The sequence below is a fragment of the Heterocephalus glaber genome, unplaced genomic scaffold (genome assembly GCF_053883595.1).
Source record: "Heterocephalus glaber isolate CG9 unplaced genomic scaffold, H.glaber_assembly_v1.0 deba00001707, whole genome shotgun sequence".
Lineage (NCBI taxonomy): Eukaryota > Metazoa > Chordata > Mammalia > Rodentia > Bathyergidae > Heterocephalus > Heterocephalus glaber.
In genome coordinates, this window is record NW_028258427.1 from 686,056 (window position 1) to 700,681 (window position 14,626).

Consider the following 14,626-nt stretch of genomic DNA (forward strand, 5'->3'; position numbering starts at 1 on the left):
AACCATGTGTGAGACCATAGAAACATAAAAATATTGATAAGCGTGGAAATAGACATTCTGATTGGTAGGAATATGGGAATCTGTAATGTTTCATTTTGCTTTGGTTTAATTGCTAATTTTCCTATAATAAGCAAAGTAAGAAAATGACAACTGATGATTAGTAATGGAGAAGCATGAACCCAGAGAGAGGGAAAATTGCTTCCTCTCATGTGGACTATTGAATATTTGCCACACAGCCTGTGACTGTGGCCATGCAGGTAGTGTCTTGGGACATGGGTGGCCCTGAAATGTAGGCAAATCTGGCCAAGGCCGAGCCAGGACTTCCGCTTAGCCAACCTCAAGCACACCTCCCTGTTGGATGCATCCAGGATCCCCTGTGACCCCACCTCGCTGAGGATATTTCAGGCCAAGACTACGAAATTAGCACAGAGCCATCTGTACTGGTCAGGACAAGTTTTTTCTGTCTTGGTCCCTGTCCTTTTGCCTTGAGCCAACTCAAAGACAGACAGGGAAGCCAGAGGATGCCTCTATGCATATAGAGGATATATGTACCTTCAGCATGTATTGACCCAGGTGCGATGTTCGTGGCACACACCTCTTCTCAGGCTCACCACGAGCCTGGCCTAGAGTTTGAAGAAAAGAAAAAGGAAACAGTAAACTGCAAACTCTCAATTTCTGACTTCCCAAATTTTTGATTCCCAGATGTATGGGCCCAATGGAGAATTCCAGGACCGTGCTATGGACCTAAACACAAGCTAGCCTGAAAATCAGGGTCAGAATGACACGATTCAGGACCCAAGCATGGCCCTACACCAAGGGTATGAGATGGATCTGCATGTCGTGTAATCAGAAATCAACACGAATACAGTGCTCTTCATTTACACAAACAGCTCTGTCTTTCAGCCCTGGGAGCAGCTCTCCTGCCATGGCCCCTCTGCCCCTGAAAATGTACGCCTGCCCCAGATCCATCTCCAGCCCCTCTGTGGTCCGGAGCACCTCCCCGCTGCTGAGCCAGCCACTGTCTGCGGTCGTGCTGGACAGACCAGAGACACTGACAGATGAGGGCCTCTGCAGCTTTGCAGTCCCTCATGCCCTGACCTCACTCGTCCCTAGCCACAGCTTCCAAACCAGCATCACTTCCAGGGACATGGACACAGCAGCCAAGTTCCCCGGAACTGGGGCTGCCGCAGTTAGGGCTGCTGGCTCTGGGGCTGGGATTGGCACTGTGTTTGGGAGCCTCACATCAGTTAGGCCAGGAACCCTTCTCTGAAGCAGCAGCTCTTCTCCTACACCATTCTGGCTTTCGCCCTCTCAGAGGCCATGGGGCTCTTCTGCCTGATGGTGGCCTTTCTCATCCCTTCTCCCCCTCACCTAGTTCTTTCTCCCGTGTCTCATCTGCCCATGTGTTCCCCTCCCATACACTTCCCCAGGCTGCCTGGAAGCGTGACTAGCTCAGGGTTTGACAGAGGGAAGACAAATAAACACTGTATTAATAAAGTGAAAAAAATAAAACATAAAACAAAACATAGGAGGAAGGGGTTAGTGTTGGGGGCAGGGGGCGACAAGGGGAGAGATGGCAGTGGGCGGAGCCCGGGACAGGGTGAGGGCACAGGACTGAGGTGGAGCTGACTCAAGGTGAGTGTGGCAGGGGGTGCTGGCTGGAAGGGGCTGGTGATGGAGGGGCCAGCGGCCAGGGCTCCACTCCGAAGGAAGGGGTTCTAGGCCTTGGCTGCTGGCAGTGCGGGTGTGGCCGGCTCACTAGGGAGTCCAGGTCCATGAGGGCGGCATTGGGGCCCAGGAACGACTCTGGGTTCTTCCATGTGAGGGACATGTGGGATGAGGGTGGGAGCTCCCCACAGCAAAGAGCCCAACACCCCACTCATGTCAAAGGCCCCTGGGCGCCTCTCCTGCTAGCAACTCCAGCTCCTCCGTGCTGCTCCCCGAGGCTGGCAGGGCCGTGCGGACTCGGTCACAGTCTGAGAACTCATCAGGCTCAGTGTCAAAGCCCCCCACCCGTACTCCTGCAGTGCCATTGGTGCTCGGCTTGGCAGGTGACCCTCCCCACAGGTTGGAGAAGGCTGGCGCCCTGAGCCCAGGGATCCGAGGCTGGAGTCTGCTGACGGAGGCCACGCCCTCGGAGCGTCCCCATGGGTCGGGCCTGGGCGCCTCTCCTGGTGCGGGGACTGGTGTCCCGCTTCATGGGTCAACTGAGGGCCTTGGAGGCAGCAGACCTCCAGGGGTCCCTAGAGGCTAGCATGGGAGCTGGACTGCCCCAGGGGTCAGCAGCTGGAGGGACAGCGGGTCCCCCCCCAGGAGTCCAAGGCAGGGGCAGCTGCAGGGACAGCAGCAGTCATGGGTGTTCCCCTCCCCCACACCCCCACGCTTGGAGGCTGGTGCAGGAGTGAGCTGAAAAGATGTCAGGCCCGTTTGTACATGATACCTGACATGGCCTTCCCCTTCCCTCCTCCCTGGATGGGCATGCCCCTGCCTCCACCCTTTGCCTTCCTCTTATGCCTTTGCCCCTGTGAGTTTTGCTGGGCTGACCACAGAGGAGCTTCAGGCTCTGGAAGGCCGCAAGTAACAGCACTTGGAGGCCAGGCTGCAGAGCCTGCGCAACATGTGCACACTGCTGGACGCCGTCATGTGGATGAACCAGTACCTCACTGTGCTAGCCTTCTTGGGGCACAGGCTCCCGGCCCAACACTTCAGTCAGCCCCATGGAAGAGACTGCTTCCACGGGGTCGTTGAGGCCTCCACCAGCACTCCCACTTCTGGGGACACCACCCCATCCCAGCCCAGGAAACGGAAAAGCCTCCAGCTCCCGAGTCGGTGGGCACCGAGGAGCTACCGGAGGATGGACAGCCAGATGCTGCAGAGCTCTGCCGCTGCCGCCTGCAAAAGCTCAAGTCCCCTGTTGCCCGGGGACTTTGCCCCAGTCCTGCCCTGCAGCCCTCACTTGAACGCATCTTGTCACCAGATGCCAGCTCCCTCTATCTGACCAGCGAGTCCTAACCCCAGCTCTGACAAAGAGGAAGCGGCATTCCTGAGGCCAGCTGGAAAGAAGGCTGTTTCCTGTTGGCCCCACTCCCATGGGGATGCTGGTCCGTTCTGCTGTCCTCTCCACCTCTGCAGCACTGTGCTGTGCTAGGGCTTGGCTAGGCCTGGCAAGGCAGAAGGTTCAGCCTCTAAGAGCCTCTTCCCCACCCTTTCTGGGGGAAGGGCAGCTCCTCAGAGTCCTACTGTGTGTGAGGGGTCATGCTGCAGTTCGGGACAGCATTAGCTCCCATTCCCAAGTGTGGATCCCAGAAGGGCTGGAGGCAGAACGGGAACTTGCTGCTGGCCTTCTGGCCAAGACTGGTACCAATCTCCTCTTCATACTTCAGTCTTCCCAGAAGCCCCTTGTGGCGGTAGCTGTGCCCCCATGCCCTCTGGCATTTCCACATCTTCCTGGCAACCACATATCTGAGGGAAATGGGGGGGGCAAGAGGGCAGCACTGAGGGACCCTGCCTCTCCCCCAGGCCCTTTCCCCAGCAGCTTCTCCAGTGAGGCTGAGCCACCTCACCCAGCAGCCACTGCCCAGCTGCACCAGGGCTCAGGGCTGGCGTCCTGCTCCTCAACCACTGCAACCCAGAATCCAAGAAAGCCGCTGTTGAGCCTGCAGGACTTTTCTTGAGTTAGGATTGGAGCAACTTCCTCACCTACTGGCTTTCGGCTTAAATCAATTTTTGGAATTCTGATGCTTGACCCCAGGAAGGAGGAGCATGAGTGCTGGCTTCTGGCATTTCTAGTTTAGAACAGGCTCTGGGACAGGAAGGGAACATGGGAGCCCAGGACTGCTTGCCCCTGTCTTTCTTCCCCTCAGTTTGGTGTTACAGAGTTGCTGGAGACAGTTTCAGATGATTATTTAATTTGTAAATATTGTACAAATTTTAATAGCTTAAATTGTATATACAGCCAAATAAAAACTGGCATTAAACAAAATTTTAAAATAAAAAAATTTAAAAAATATTTTTATTTTATTAAAAAAGTTTTGCAATCATATTATACTTTTTGCATCTTCTATTTACATCTTTAATTAGAATTCTGAAGATTTTATCATCCACCTGTGAGAGCCAACCTGACTCCATTTTGTGCCTCATCACCGTTCCCCCCATTTCTTGTAGATTCCAGGTGGTTGCCTCCCCCTCACCCCTTGGGAGCCCCCTCAGTTGATGCTACTGTACCCCATGTGGTGGAGCATTCCGAAACCGTATGTTATCTTTAAAACCTTCTCTTTTGGTAGAGCAGTCTACCACTCTATGTTATCTTTGTAACCTTCCCATTTGGTAGAAGAGTCAGCGAGTATATGTGACCTTTGTGACCTTCCGATGTGGTAGAGCAGTCTGCCGCTATGCGTTATCTTTACAACCTTGTGAACAGAACGCTCTGCACCTGTGTGATAGTTGGTTCCAACTAAACTGTGTGAAACTTCCCCGGCCCCACTAGCTTAGCAAAGTTCAGCTCCTGTGAGATTCCGCTTGTGCTCCCCCTCGCCCTGAGCCCTCCACAACTAGAAGAGCCGCCTAAAGGAGACTCTCAAGCCCATTTTCATCACCGAGAGTTTGTCCAGCATGAGCACTCTCAGTCGCTGGCAATAAAGATTCAAATTGGGCTCAAAATGTAGCGATTCTCTAGACTCTCTCATGATTTAGTATAACATATCGGCTTTACACAGCTTTACACAGTACATGATTCCAAAATTCTTCACCCGTGTCTCTAAAATAATGCAGAGCCATAATTTTCCTGCTGTAACAACTTCGCAGAAAAGCACAAGGAAATCAGGATATTGGTGCTTCACTGATAATTTGGAGAAAGCTTTTGCATGTCAAATCACAAATTCTTCCTCGAATGACATTCTGGCTAAGAGAGCTTTGCCTTGGTGAATTTAAAAAAATTCCCTCAGGGATAGTATTAAGATTGACCAGGCTTCTCTGTGTTCTCTTCCTTTGAACAAATGAACCAATGTAGTCCAAGTCACATAAACTCTGAATTTTGATCGCCTGCAGCCTAACTGCCTGGCCAGCTTCGTAGGGTTGTAGTGAGGAGTCCAGCAACATGAGGCAGTATCTTGAGCCCCTCTTCTATGTGCAGACTTCGGGGCCTGCCCGTCCCCTCAGGCAGCTCCTCTGCTTCTCACTTCCCACCTGGCTGCCTCAGCTCTGCTCCCCTCCCTGTGCCCTCTGTCCTGCTCTCACCCAGCCCTTCCTATGAGCCAGGGGCCTGGGGCTTGGGAGCCCTCTTCCTCCTGGTGGGTGTCTGCTGAGTGGGCTGAGCATCTCTCACTCCTGTGCCTGCTAGAGAGGCCCAGAGTGGGGCAGGGGAGGCCTGGGCATGGCAGGCCTGAGAACCAGGGCAACGGTGTGGTGTCTGCTGAGCTGGAGACAGGACTGTGGAGAGACACCCCATCCTCCCAAGGGGGAGCCGGGCTGGCTCAGGTGTCATCTCGCCAGAGATACATGTACCAAAGCATGGCATTGGTGCCCGGGGGGGAAGATGATGACAACCAGTCATCCAGCGCTTTGGCCACTGGGACCCAGTGAGCAAGTAGCAGCCAGACCTCGGGCCCTGTGTCCGCCTGGAGAATGAATAGTTCAGAGAAAATGTGCTGTGAAACCTGGCAGACAAGGCCTTCAACTGGTCCATCTGGCCCTCCCGGACCAGTGGTTCTTCAATGGCATTAGCAACTACCTCGGAGCAGAGATCCTGTTGCAGCTGAGGATCCCTCCCTTTGAGAAGGCGTGCACAGTCCTGGAGGCCCTGCAGGGACACCAGCTAAGCCCGGAGCTCACTCTGAGCCAGAAGATCAGGGTTAAGCTGCAGAACCTGGACCTGCTGGAACTGTGCCACTCAGTGCCCAAGGAAGTGGTCCAGCTGGGGAGCAAAGGCTATGGGCCAGAGCACAGAGAGGAAGTCTTCTCTGCCTTCAGAGCCTGGCTGGAGTGCTATAGCATGCCGGGCATGAGCTCCGCGCTGGACCGGAATGGCCACACCATCTGATTCCATGGGGATCCGGGCCCCTGGCCCACAATGGGGCCAGGTCCCGAAAAAAGAAATCCCAGGAAATCAGCCAGCACCTGTGGACGGAATGGAGCACCTTCCACCTCCAATCAAGGCCCCTCCTAAGATGCCAAGGGCCCAGAGACACCTTCCTGAGATGACTGCAGCCCGGCAGCCTGAGAGGTCAGGGGTGTGGCCTTGACAGGGATATTGGTACCTGGCCTCTTCCTGACTCTCTGCTTCCCAGGTGCTAGGAGGTGAGGGGCTTCCTCCTCCAACACTCCTGCCACGAAGTGCTGTGCTGCCCCAAGCACACAGTTACCCTGGACGGACACCTCTGCTGATGAATGTCAAGTGTCCTGCCACAGCCTGGAAAGCTATGAACACAGCCCTCTTGGTGCCAATGCTGCCTCTCCTGGTTTGATGCCCTAGTCTGTCTTCCTCGCTAGATGACAGCATGACTGAGAGCTTGTGGGATCCAGACTGGAATCCCAGCTCTACCCTGCTCTGGCTGTGGAAATCTGGGACTTCACCTTATCCCTCCATGATTCACGCTCCTCGTGCATAAAACCCCGGTGATCCTGACAGCAGGAAGAGGAAGAGCAGCACTGGGCACTGAGCACTCTCAGAGGATCACAAGCGTCACTGTGCTGAAGCTCTGCTGACTGTGCTGGCCACATGGCAGAGCTGTTTCTGGTTGTTGGCACTGAATCGATCCTCAGCCAGCTGCTCTGGGGCAGAAGCTGCCTCACTTGATCCCTTGCCTGTCTCCATGTTCTTCAATCCTGTGGCCCCCTCCTGCTGTCACACGCAGAAGCCCTCAGCATTGGGCCTGTACCACTGGTGTCTGTAGTGCCCGCACCACTGTCCTGGCTCTGAGTGTCCCCGACATCTGTGCCATGAACGAATCTCTACAGTGCTGATGGTGCATGGGGAAAAGACAGGCCAAGTTTGAGAGACGTCCTGGAAGCAGACTGCCTTGGGCTGGGGCCACCCATGTCCTCAATGACAGAGGAGGAGGTGGGGAGGCCACAGAGATGTTAGCTATGGGGCTCGGGGCCTAGGACCAGGTCCGTTGGGCTGCGCTGATATCTGGGCCAGGATGCTCCGTGGGTGGGACTGGGATGATGTGGAGACGCTGTCACACACCTGTCTGGTGACTGGGCAGGGGAGGCTCCTACCATGAACTCAGTGGACAGAGGATCAGTGTGGCCTCTGCATATTCCTGGGCTGCTCACGGCATGGCCGAGTCTAGGCTTCTGCACGAGGGCCGGGGGAACAACACAGTGTCCCCATCCACAGAACAGGCAGTACTGCCTCTCTTCACCTGGGCTCAATGTCCTTCCAGCACCAACTCGGTGGCTTCTTAATGGAAGCCCTCACATGTGGACGTGCCAGAAGGTGAGCAGAGAGAAGCTCCAGGCCATGGAGGTCTGTGGGATAAAGTCACAGCTGTGATCAACAAAGCCCACCCTCACCCGGCCCCCACATCTACGTGCACCCAGTTGGGAGGCTGTGGTCTGGGGGCTCCAAGGTGCCCAGCACTCCCTGGTCCTAGGGGAGCCTCCCTGGGGCAGAGGGACACAAGTCAGGGAATCCCCTTCCTGCTGCTGCTCTGTCTTCCTCCCACTGAATCTCAGCTCCTGATGCCCACACAGCCTTCTGTGCTGCACACCCCCCTCCCTCCCACAGGATGCATGGGTGTCCTTGACCTCTCCTTTCCCTCCAGCTCCCTAGACAGGGCTGTAGGGTGACTCACCATGGCCTCCTCCTTCTTGGCTAATCCCCCATGAGCAGGATCGCCACATCTATGGAGTCACTTCTCAAGGATCTGTACTAAAAATGCAAGGAGATGTGTGAAATGGACACGTAGCAGACATGTGGAAACATCAGATGCTATTGTTGGCTGCGGTCACCCCCACCCTCCTCTGCAGTAGACCCCACAGCAAGTCCTCCTGTCCATCTGAGACTCTTCCCTATGACCATGACTCCTCCATCCCTCTGCCTTCCTCTCCTCCCTGACAATTGAAAAGACATCATCAGGACACAGCCCACTCACAGGAAGCTCTTCAACCTCCCTCCCTCCTTGAGGGTTGTCTGGGTCTCTGCTGGGTACTACTTACATTGGGGCCACCTTGTGTTGGTGGCGCCCTGAGGGTGGCAGGCAGCAGCAGCATAGGGCTGTCAGGCAGCCTCTGATGCTCCTCTTCAGAGCCTTCCAGCATCGCCTCCCTCTGCTGCTAGGGGTGGAGGTGGGGCTGGAGCTAGAGCAGGAAGCCCCAGGGCCAGGCTGGCAGAACACCCTGGGAGCGGCAGGGATAGGCTGGCAGGACATGCCGGGAGTTGGGGTCCCGGGGATGGGAATGGGTGACTGGGAGTCTCCGCTGCCCTGCCTTCCTGTGGGCTCCAACCCAGGAAATAAGAGGCCCGTGCAGGTGACAGGTGCACTGGCACTCCTCCGGGGGATGTGAGATGAGGGTGCAGGAGCTGTTGAGGGTGATGCTATTTCTTCATCTGGATCCTCATCCTCAGGTGCACACACAGGCTTCACCCGATCCTTAAGGGCGGCCCCTGGAGTCCCTGGCTCTGCAACAGCAGGAATGTGTCCATCTCCTTTCTCCTCGCTGAGTTGATGACCTTCAGTGGGTTAAATCCCATGCCATCCAGATCATTGAGGATTGCCATTTGGGGGGGCATAGGGAGCAGCTCAGGACTGGGGGGAGGGGCATCTTGGAGCCAGTGGTGCTGCAGCACCTGCTGCGCTGTTGGCCGCATCCTGGGGTTGAAGCACAGGAGGTTCCAGATGAGATCTTGGGCATCCCGGGAGATGGACTGGGGGCAAGAGCACCTCCCAGATAGCATAGTTTGGACCATCTCTGTTTTATCCCCATTAAAGGGGAGCTGCCCTGTGAGCAGTTCATACAGGATGATGCCAAGGGCCCAAACATCCAGGGGAGGGCCTGTATACCACCCACGCAAGAGCCGCTCTGGGGCACAGTATTTCAGAGTGCCATAAGTCATGATCACCTTCTTCCCAGGGAAGCACCTGGATCCCGCCCCAAAGTCACAGATTTTGGCGTGACCTTGGGAATCAATTAAAACATTTTGGGGTTTGAGGTCCCCGTGTACAATTCCCTGGGTATGACAATAATCCACGGCTCCCACGATATCTCGAAATATCCCTCGGGCCTCCTCCTCCGGCAGCCTGTGGTTTTCAGTCCTGAGGATCCGTTGCCGCAGGTTTCCCCCCATCACATACTCTAGGACCAGGTATACTTTGTCGTAGGTTTCGATGACCTCCAGTAGCTGCACGATGTTAGGGTGCTGAAGGTCCTTCAGGATCTCCACCTCTGATACAATGTAGAATGCTGGCTGCCTTGCCTTCACTAACTCCTTCACGGCGCCCAGCATCCCTGTGCCACGGTGTTTGGCCAGGGAGACCCTACCAAACCTGCCATGGCCCAAGGGGCCCAGCACCTCATAGTTTTCCTGGAGGCTGAGAATGGTGGAGAGGCCCAGCCAAGGTGGTCCCTCACCCCTACCAAACACAGGCCACATCTCGGTGGAAACAGAAGCTCCACTCTCCACACCACCAACCCGATCACCAAATCACCACCAACACTCGCCGTCCGACTCCTACGTCACCCACAAGCGATCCACCTGAGCCTCGGCCTTATATAGCTAACAACTGTGACCTCACACTGGGTCCTGTGAGGTAGCGGAACCAATGGGCCCAGGCAGACCTGGCCACACCCCCTAGGGCCACCTCACTCTTGCCCACAAGGACCCTTTGTTTGTCATAAAAAAGGTTACACAGTCCTTGCTTGTGTGGGTTATGGAGATTTTAACTTTTTAAGTTTTTTTTTAAGTAAGTTTTTAAAAATGAAAATCTGGAGGCTGCTCCAAAATCCTTTTCTTTTCTGCTCTGAGAATCTGTGATACCTTTTGTTTTTAGAGATCTCATGATGTCTACACTCAACATATCCAATTCCTTTTTCTTTAAATTCTTGCTGGTCTCAGAGTGATGCTACAATTTCATTGCCATTAGAATAATGTAATGTTCTGTTTCTGAAACCTGTCGAGGCACATTAATGCCTATGAAGCTGGCAGGAAGATACCTGTCATAATCACTTCCCCCAAAGACAATTGATAGAGAAGTGCTATGCACTTAGACAGGCCCTTGCCTTGCCTCCTCCCCTCCTCCCCCACAGAATGTTTTGTTTTGGAAACGTCAGTTTGTGCTGCTGGGCTCCTGCCCAATGCAGCAAAATGGCTTGTGACTGAACTGTGTGACCTTTCATGGATGTTCTGTTAAGCTCCGCCCCCTCACAAGACGGTTCTGTTAAGCTCCACCCCCTCTCAGGAATGGTCTGTAACTTGGTCCCTCTGCTTCAGGAATGTTCTGTAACTCCACCCCTGATTCAGTGATCATGCTCACATACCCTGTGGGTCCCTATCTAAGGAGGCTTTCATTTCTGGTTGAGCGCCCAGACTCCTCTGAGCCCGCCAGGGTTCGCTGGTGTGGTAAATGGTTTTTTCCTACCTCTTCAACTAGCCATTGGATTCCCGAGTCTTCAAATCATGAGAGTGATGTTCCAGAACTGCCACACTGAGCTGTAAAGTTCAGCTGTGCCTCAGAGCTGTGGCACTTGGCTGCAATGCTGAGCTGTAAAACTCAGCCATGCCTCTGAGCTGTGGCACTTAGCTGAGACACTAAGCTGGAACACTTGGCTGTAGCACTGAGCTGCTCTGCTCTGCTGCAATAGTTTTGCAGGATGTCTCAGTCTGCGTTGGAAGTTGTGGTCTTTTATGGCTTGAAACACTTCACTCTATACTCTCCTGGCCTTTCAGGTTTGTGTTGAGAAGTCTGCTGTGATTCTAATGGTTTATGTTTATAAGTGATCCACTGCTTTTCTCTAAGAGCTTTTAAGATTGTGTTCTTATCTTGGATTTTCTGGATATTGACTATGATGTGTGGTGGAGAAGTTCTTTTCTGACTGTGGCTACTTGGTTTCATATGCCTCACTTATCTGTAGGTTAAGTTCTTTCCCCACATTCTGAAAGTTTTCTGCTCTTTTTTCCATAAACAGAGTTTTATGCCATTTGCGCTGTCTTGCGATTTTTCACTAATTCCAATTCGTCTTGTCTGCACTGTCCAGCAGCTGTTGGATCTGCTGTCCATGTTCAGCTGTTATAAGGTATCTCTGAGTACTTGGTCACTGGCATCAGCCCTGTCTTCTAGTTCTGATGTTCTGTCCTCGTGATCACTTGTGCTGTAATCTCTTGGTTTTTTGTTTACTACCTTTTCGTGGACTCTAATTCTTTGCTAAATCACTCATTCCTGTTCTGTGTCATTTTGCTTGTCAGCTAGCACTGTATTCATGTCTTTTGTAAACTCATTAATCATTTTGTTTAATCTCCCTTTTTATAAGTTTGAATAATTCAGAAGTTCGGGGTTTTTTTTCTCCCCCATGGATCAGCTTTGGGAGGACCTGGAAGTTTTCAGAGGCATTGTGTTGCCTTCTCTTCTCATTTCTTGCCTTGGTTCTGGGTATGGGGGTGGTGACTGCCTCACTGATTATGCCCAAAGTAGGCTGTAGGCAGTGCAGGCTGTAAAGAGTCAAGCCTATGACTGGCTTGTTTAAAGAAGTGAGTCTGACTGAAGCCTACAGGACTCCTAGGGTCATTGTGGGTAGCATGTGGGCCAACATCACCCCCCTTGCCAAGAGCCATGGCAGAGGCCAAAGAGATGCCCTGTGAAGCTGTGGGGCTCAGTGGGAGGTAACATAGCAGCCAAGGTTGGGGTGACTCAGACCCAAATTCCATTCCCCACATTAAAACCTTCTTTACTAAAAAGACAAGGTTAATTATTTTTTGAGACAAGGTTAATTATTACCCATAACCTATGTTTTTTCTGTTCTGTTCCTAATTCAAGAATGCTTTGTCTCCTCCTTTATAAGCCTTGTCTACATCAGCAACATATCCATAGCATCTCGATGTAGCCCCTTTACCTCAATCTTAACTATGATGTCACCAACAAATATCAGCAACTTGGGTTGGCTGTGGTCTTTTGCTGCCTGCTCAGCACTGGCCATCCTGGCTCCCCATTTCTCTCTTTAATTCTGCCTCTGATTTTTTCTTTCAGTCATGCATCATAGTACACAGCAGTAGATCGGGACCTGCTGCATGGGTCTCCAGTGTGTGTGTGTGTGTGTGTGTGTGTGTGTGTGTGTGTGTCTGTGTGTGCTGTTGTTTCCAGTTCAATTATCATGGAAAGGCTTCATTGCTATTGTGAAATAGGCTTAGTGAGTGTGTGTTTTTCAGTGATGCACTCCGGTTGTGGTGAAGCATAGGTCTTTTACCCTGTTCAGTTTGTTCAAGTTTTAAGAACATCTGTATCTGTGCTTTTCAAGGATATTTGTGTGCAGATTATTTTTCTGTGATGTGTTTGTCTGTTTTCAATAATCACAGCAACAGTGAGCTCATGAGTTGGGAAATATTTTTTCTTTTTAAATTCTCATGACATTGTGTAAAACTGATATCATTTCTAACTACAGTGTTTGGTAAACTTCACCAGTAAAACTATTTGAGCCTGGAGGTAGTGGGAAGTTTTCGCCAATTCAGTTTCTTCTACAGATATGATGGTCAGGCCCATAAGTTTGAATCATTCTTGTCTTTCTTTTTTTTTTTTGGCTACAATTTCCTTTTCATTTTAGTATTGTATCAGTACATTACTTTTACTATTTCTTTGCTTAACATTCTTCCAGACCTTTTTTTAGAAACTATTGTTTTTTGCATTAAATTCTTTTATTGGTACATTGTAAGTATACAACACAATTACATTTCTCACTGGGAATTGTGCCTTTATATAATGCATCTTCGTTCTTATGTTTTCCCCATTCCTAGCCCTCCCTTCATGCCCTCCACCCTTCCCTATTTACAAAGACTTTATTTCCATTTTTTCCATTTCTCAGCATTTTTCCTTTCCCTTCATTCCTTTACCCTGCCCCTCCCACTACCCCTACCCCTTTGGACCTTTTCTTCCTATTTTACATTATCGACTATTCATTCTAATCATTGGTACATTTTAGGTATACAATATAATGACATTCATCTTTGGAAATTTGCACCTTTACATAGTCTCTCTTGGTTCTTATTTTTCACCCTTGCCCAGCCCTCCCTTCAACCCCTCCAGTCCTCCCTATTTACAAAGATTTTGTTCCTATTTTTCCATTTTCTCATATTAATCCCATTCCCTTCTATCTTTTCCCCTAGCCCTCCCACTTCCTTCCCCTTTGCCCCTTTTCTTCCTATTTCACATTACCTATTATACATTAAGTGCTTATTTACACTTCCAGTTTCTCACACCAGAGAAACTATTCAGTATTTACACATGTGTGTCCTATTTATTTCATGTAAGAGTATGGCCTCAATGTGCATCCACTTAGCTATAAATGTGTCTAATTTCTCATTTTTTATGGCTGAGTAGTACTCCATTTTATTTTAAAAAACACCTTTTCTTTATCCAGTCTCTAGTTGATGGGCATTTGGGCTGTTTCCAAGTTTGAGCTGTTACAAATTGAGCTGCTATGAACATGGGTGCACATATATCACTGTGGTATGATTCTTTTAATTCTTTGGGGAAGATCCCCAGCAGTGGAATAGCAGGGTCAAATGGGACTTCCACTCCTAGTTCTTTGAGGTATCTCCTTACTGATTTCCACAGTGCTTGCACCAGTCTACACTCCCACCAGCAGTGGAGCAGGGTTCCTCTTTCCCCACAGCCCTGCCAGCATTTGTTATTGGTTGATTTCATGATGGCAGCCATTCTTTCTGGAGTGAAGTGGAATCTCAGTGTTGTTTTCATTTGCATCTCTTGAATGACCAGTGATGTTGAACATTTTTTGTTGTATTTAGTTGCTATTTCTACTTCTTTGTCTGAGAAACGTGTGTTCATTTCAGATACCCATTTTTCAAGTGGGTCTTTAAATTTGGGAGGTCTAATCTTTTAAAGTTCTTTATAGATTCGAGATAGTAGACCTTTGTCTGAGGAAGAGCAGGTGAAGATTTTTTCCCACCTTGTGGGTTGTCTCTTCACACTGCTGGTGGTTTCTCTTGCTGTGCAGAAGCTTTTTAATAAGAAGAGATCCCATTTGTTGATTGTTTGTGCTAGTTCATGGGCAACCGAGGTTTTGTTCATAAAATCTTTTCCTACACCGATGTCTTCAAGGGTTCTACCTAACCTCTGTTCCAACTGGTTCAGAGTTTCTATTTTAATATTTAGATCTTTAATCCATTTTGATTTTAGTTTAGTGCATGGTGAGAGATACAGGTCTAGTTTTAATCTTTGGCAAGTTGAAGCCCAATTTTTCCAGCACCATTTATTAAAGAGGCTATCTTTTCCCCAGTGAGGGTGTTTGGCTCCTTTGTCGAAGATGAGATGGCTGAGTGTGTCTGGCATTGTTTCTGCATCTTCTAATCTGTTCCACTGGTCCTCAAGCCCATTTCTTTGCCAGTACCTTGCTGTTTTTATCACAGTAGCTTTGTAGTAGAGTTGCAGGTTGGGGATTGTGATACCCCCTGCCATGT

General features: G+C 50.8%; 1 protein-coding gene and 3 pseudogenes across 1 annotated transcript; 2 read left to right on the forward strand and 2 right to left on the reverse strand.

The window, feature by feature from the left end:
- Positions 1-922: 922 nt before the first annotated feature.
- On the forward strand, positions 923-1,425 carry LOC147821755 (ATP synthase F(0) complex subunit C2, mitochondrial pseudogene; annotated as a pseudogene).
- Positions 1,426-1,452: 27 nt separating this feature from the next.
- On the reverse strand, positions 1,453-2,354 carry LOC147821756 (epsin-1 pseudogene; annotated as a pseudogene).
- A 263-nt stretch (positions 2,355-2,617) lies between these two features.
- On the forward strand, positions 2,618-6,239 carry LOC147821757 (endonuclease 8-like 1 pseudogene; annotated as a pseudogene).
- On the reverse strand, positions 3,887-9,703 carry LOC110349336 (sperm motility kinase 3A-like). The gene is made up of 3 exons (XM_021258818.2): positions 8,161-9,703; positions 7,797-7,873; positions 3,887-7,470 (listed from the first exon to the last, which is right to left on the reverse strand). Exon 1 carries the CDS (start codon positions 9,593-9,595, stop codon positions 8,585-8,587), a length of 1,011 nt encoding a protein of 336 aa, XP_021114477.2. The 5' UTR covers positions 9,596-9,703; the 3' UTR covers positions 3,887-7,470; positions 7,797-7,873; positions 8,161-8,584.
- Between the last annotated feature and the right edge of the window lie 4,923 nt (positions 9,704-14,626).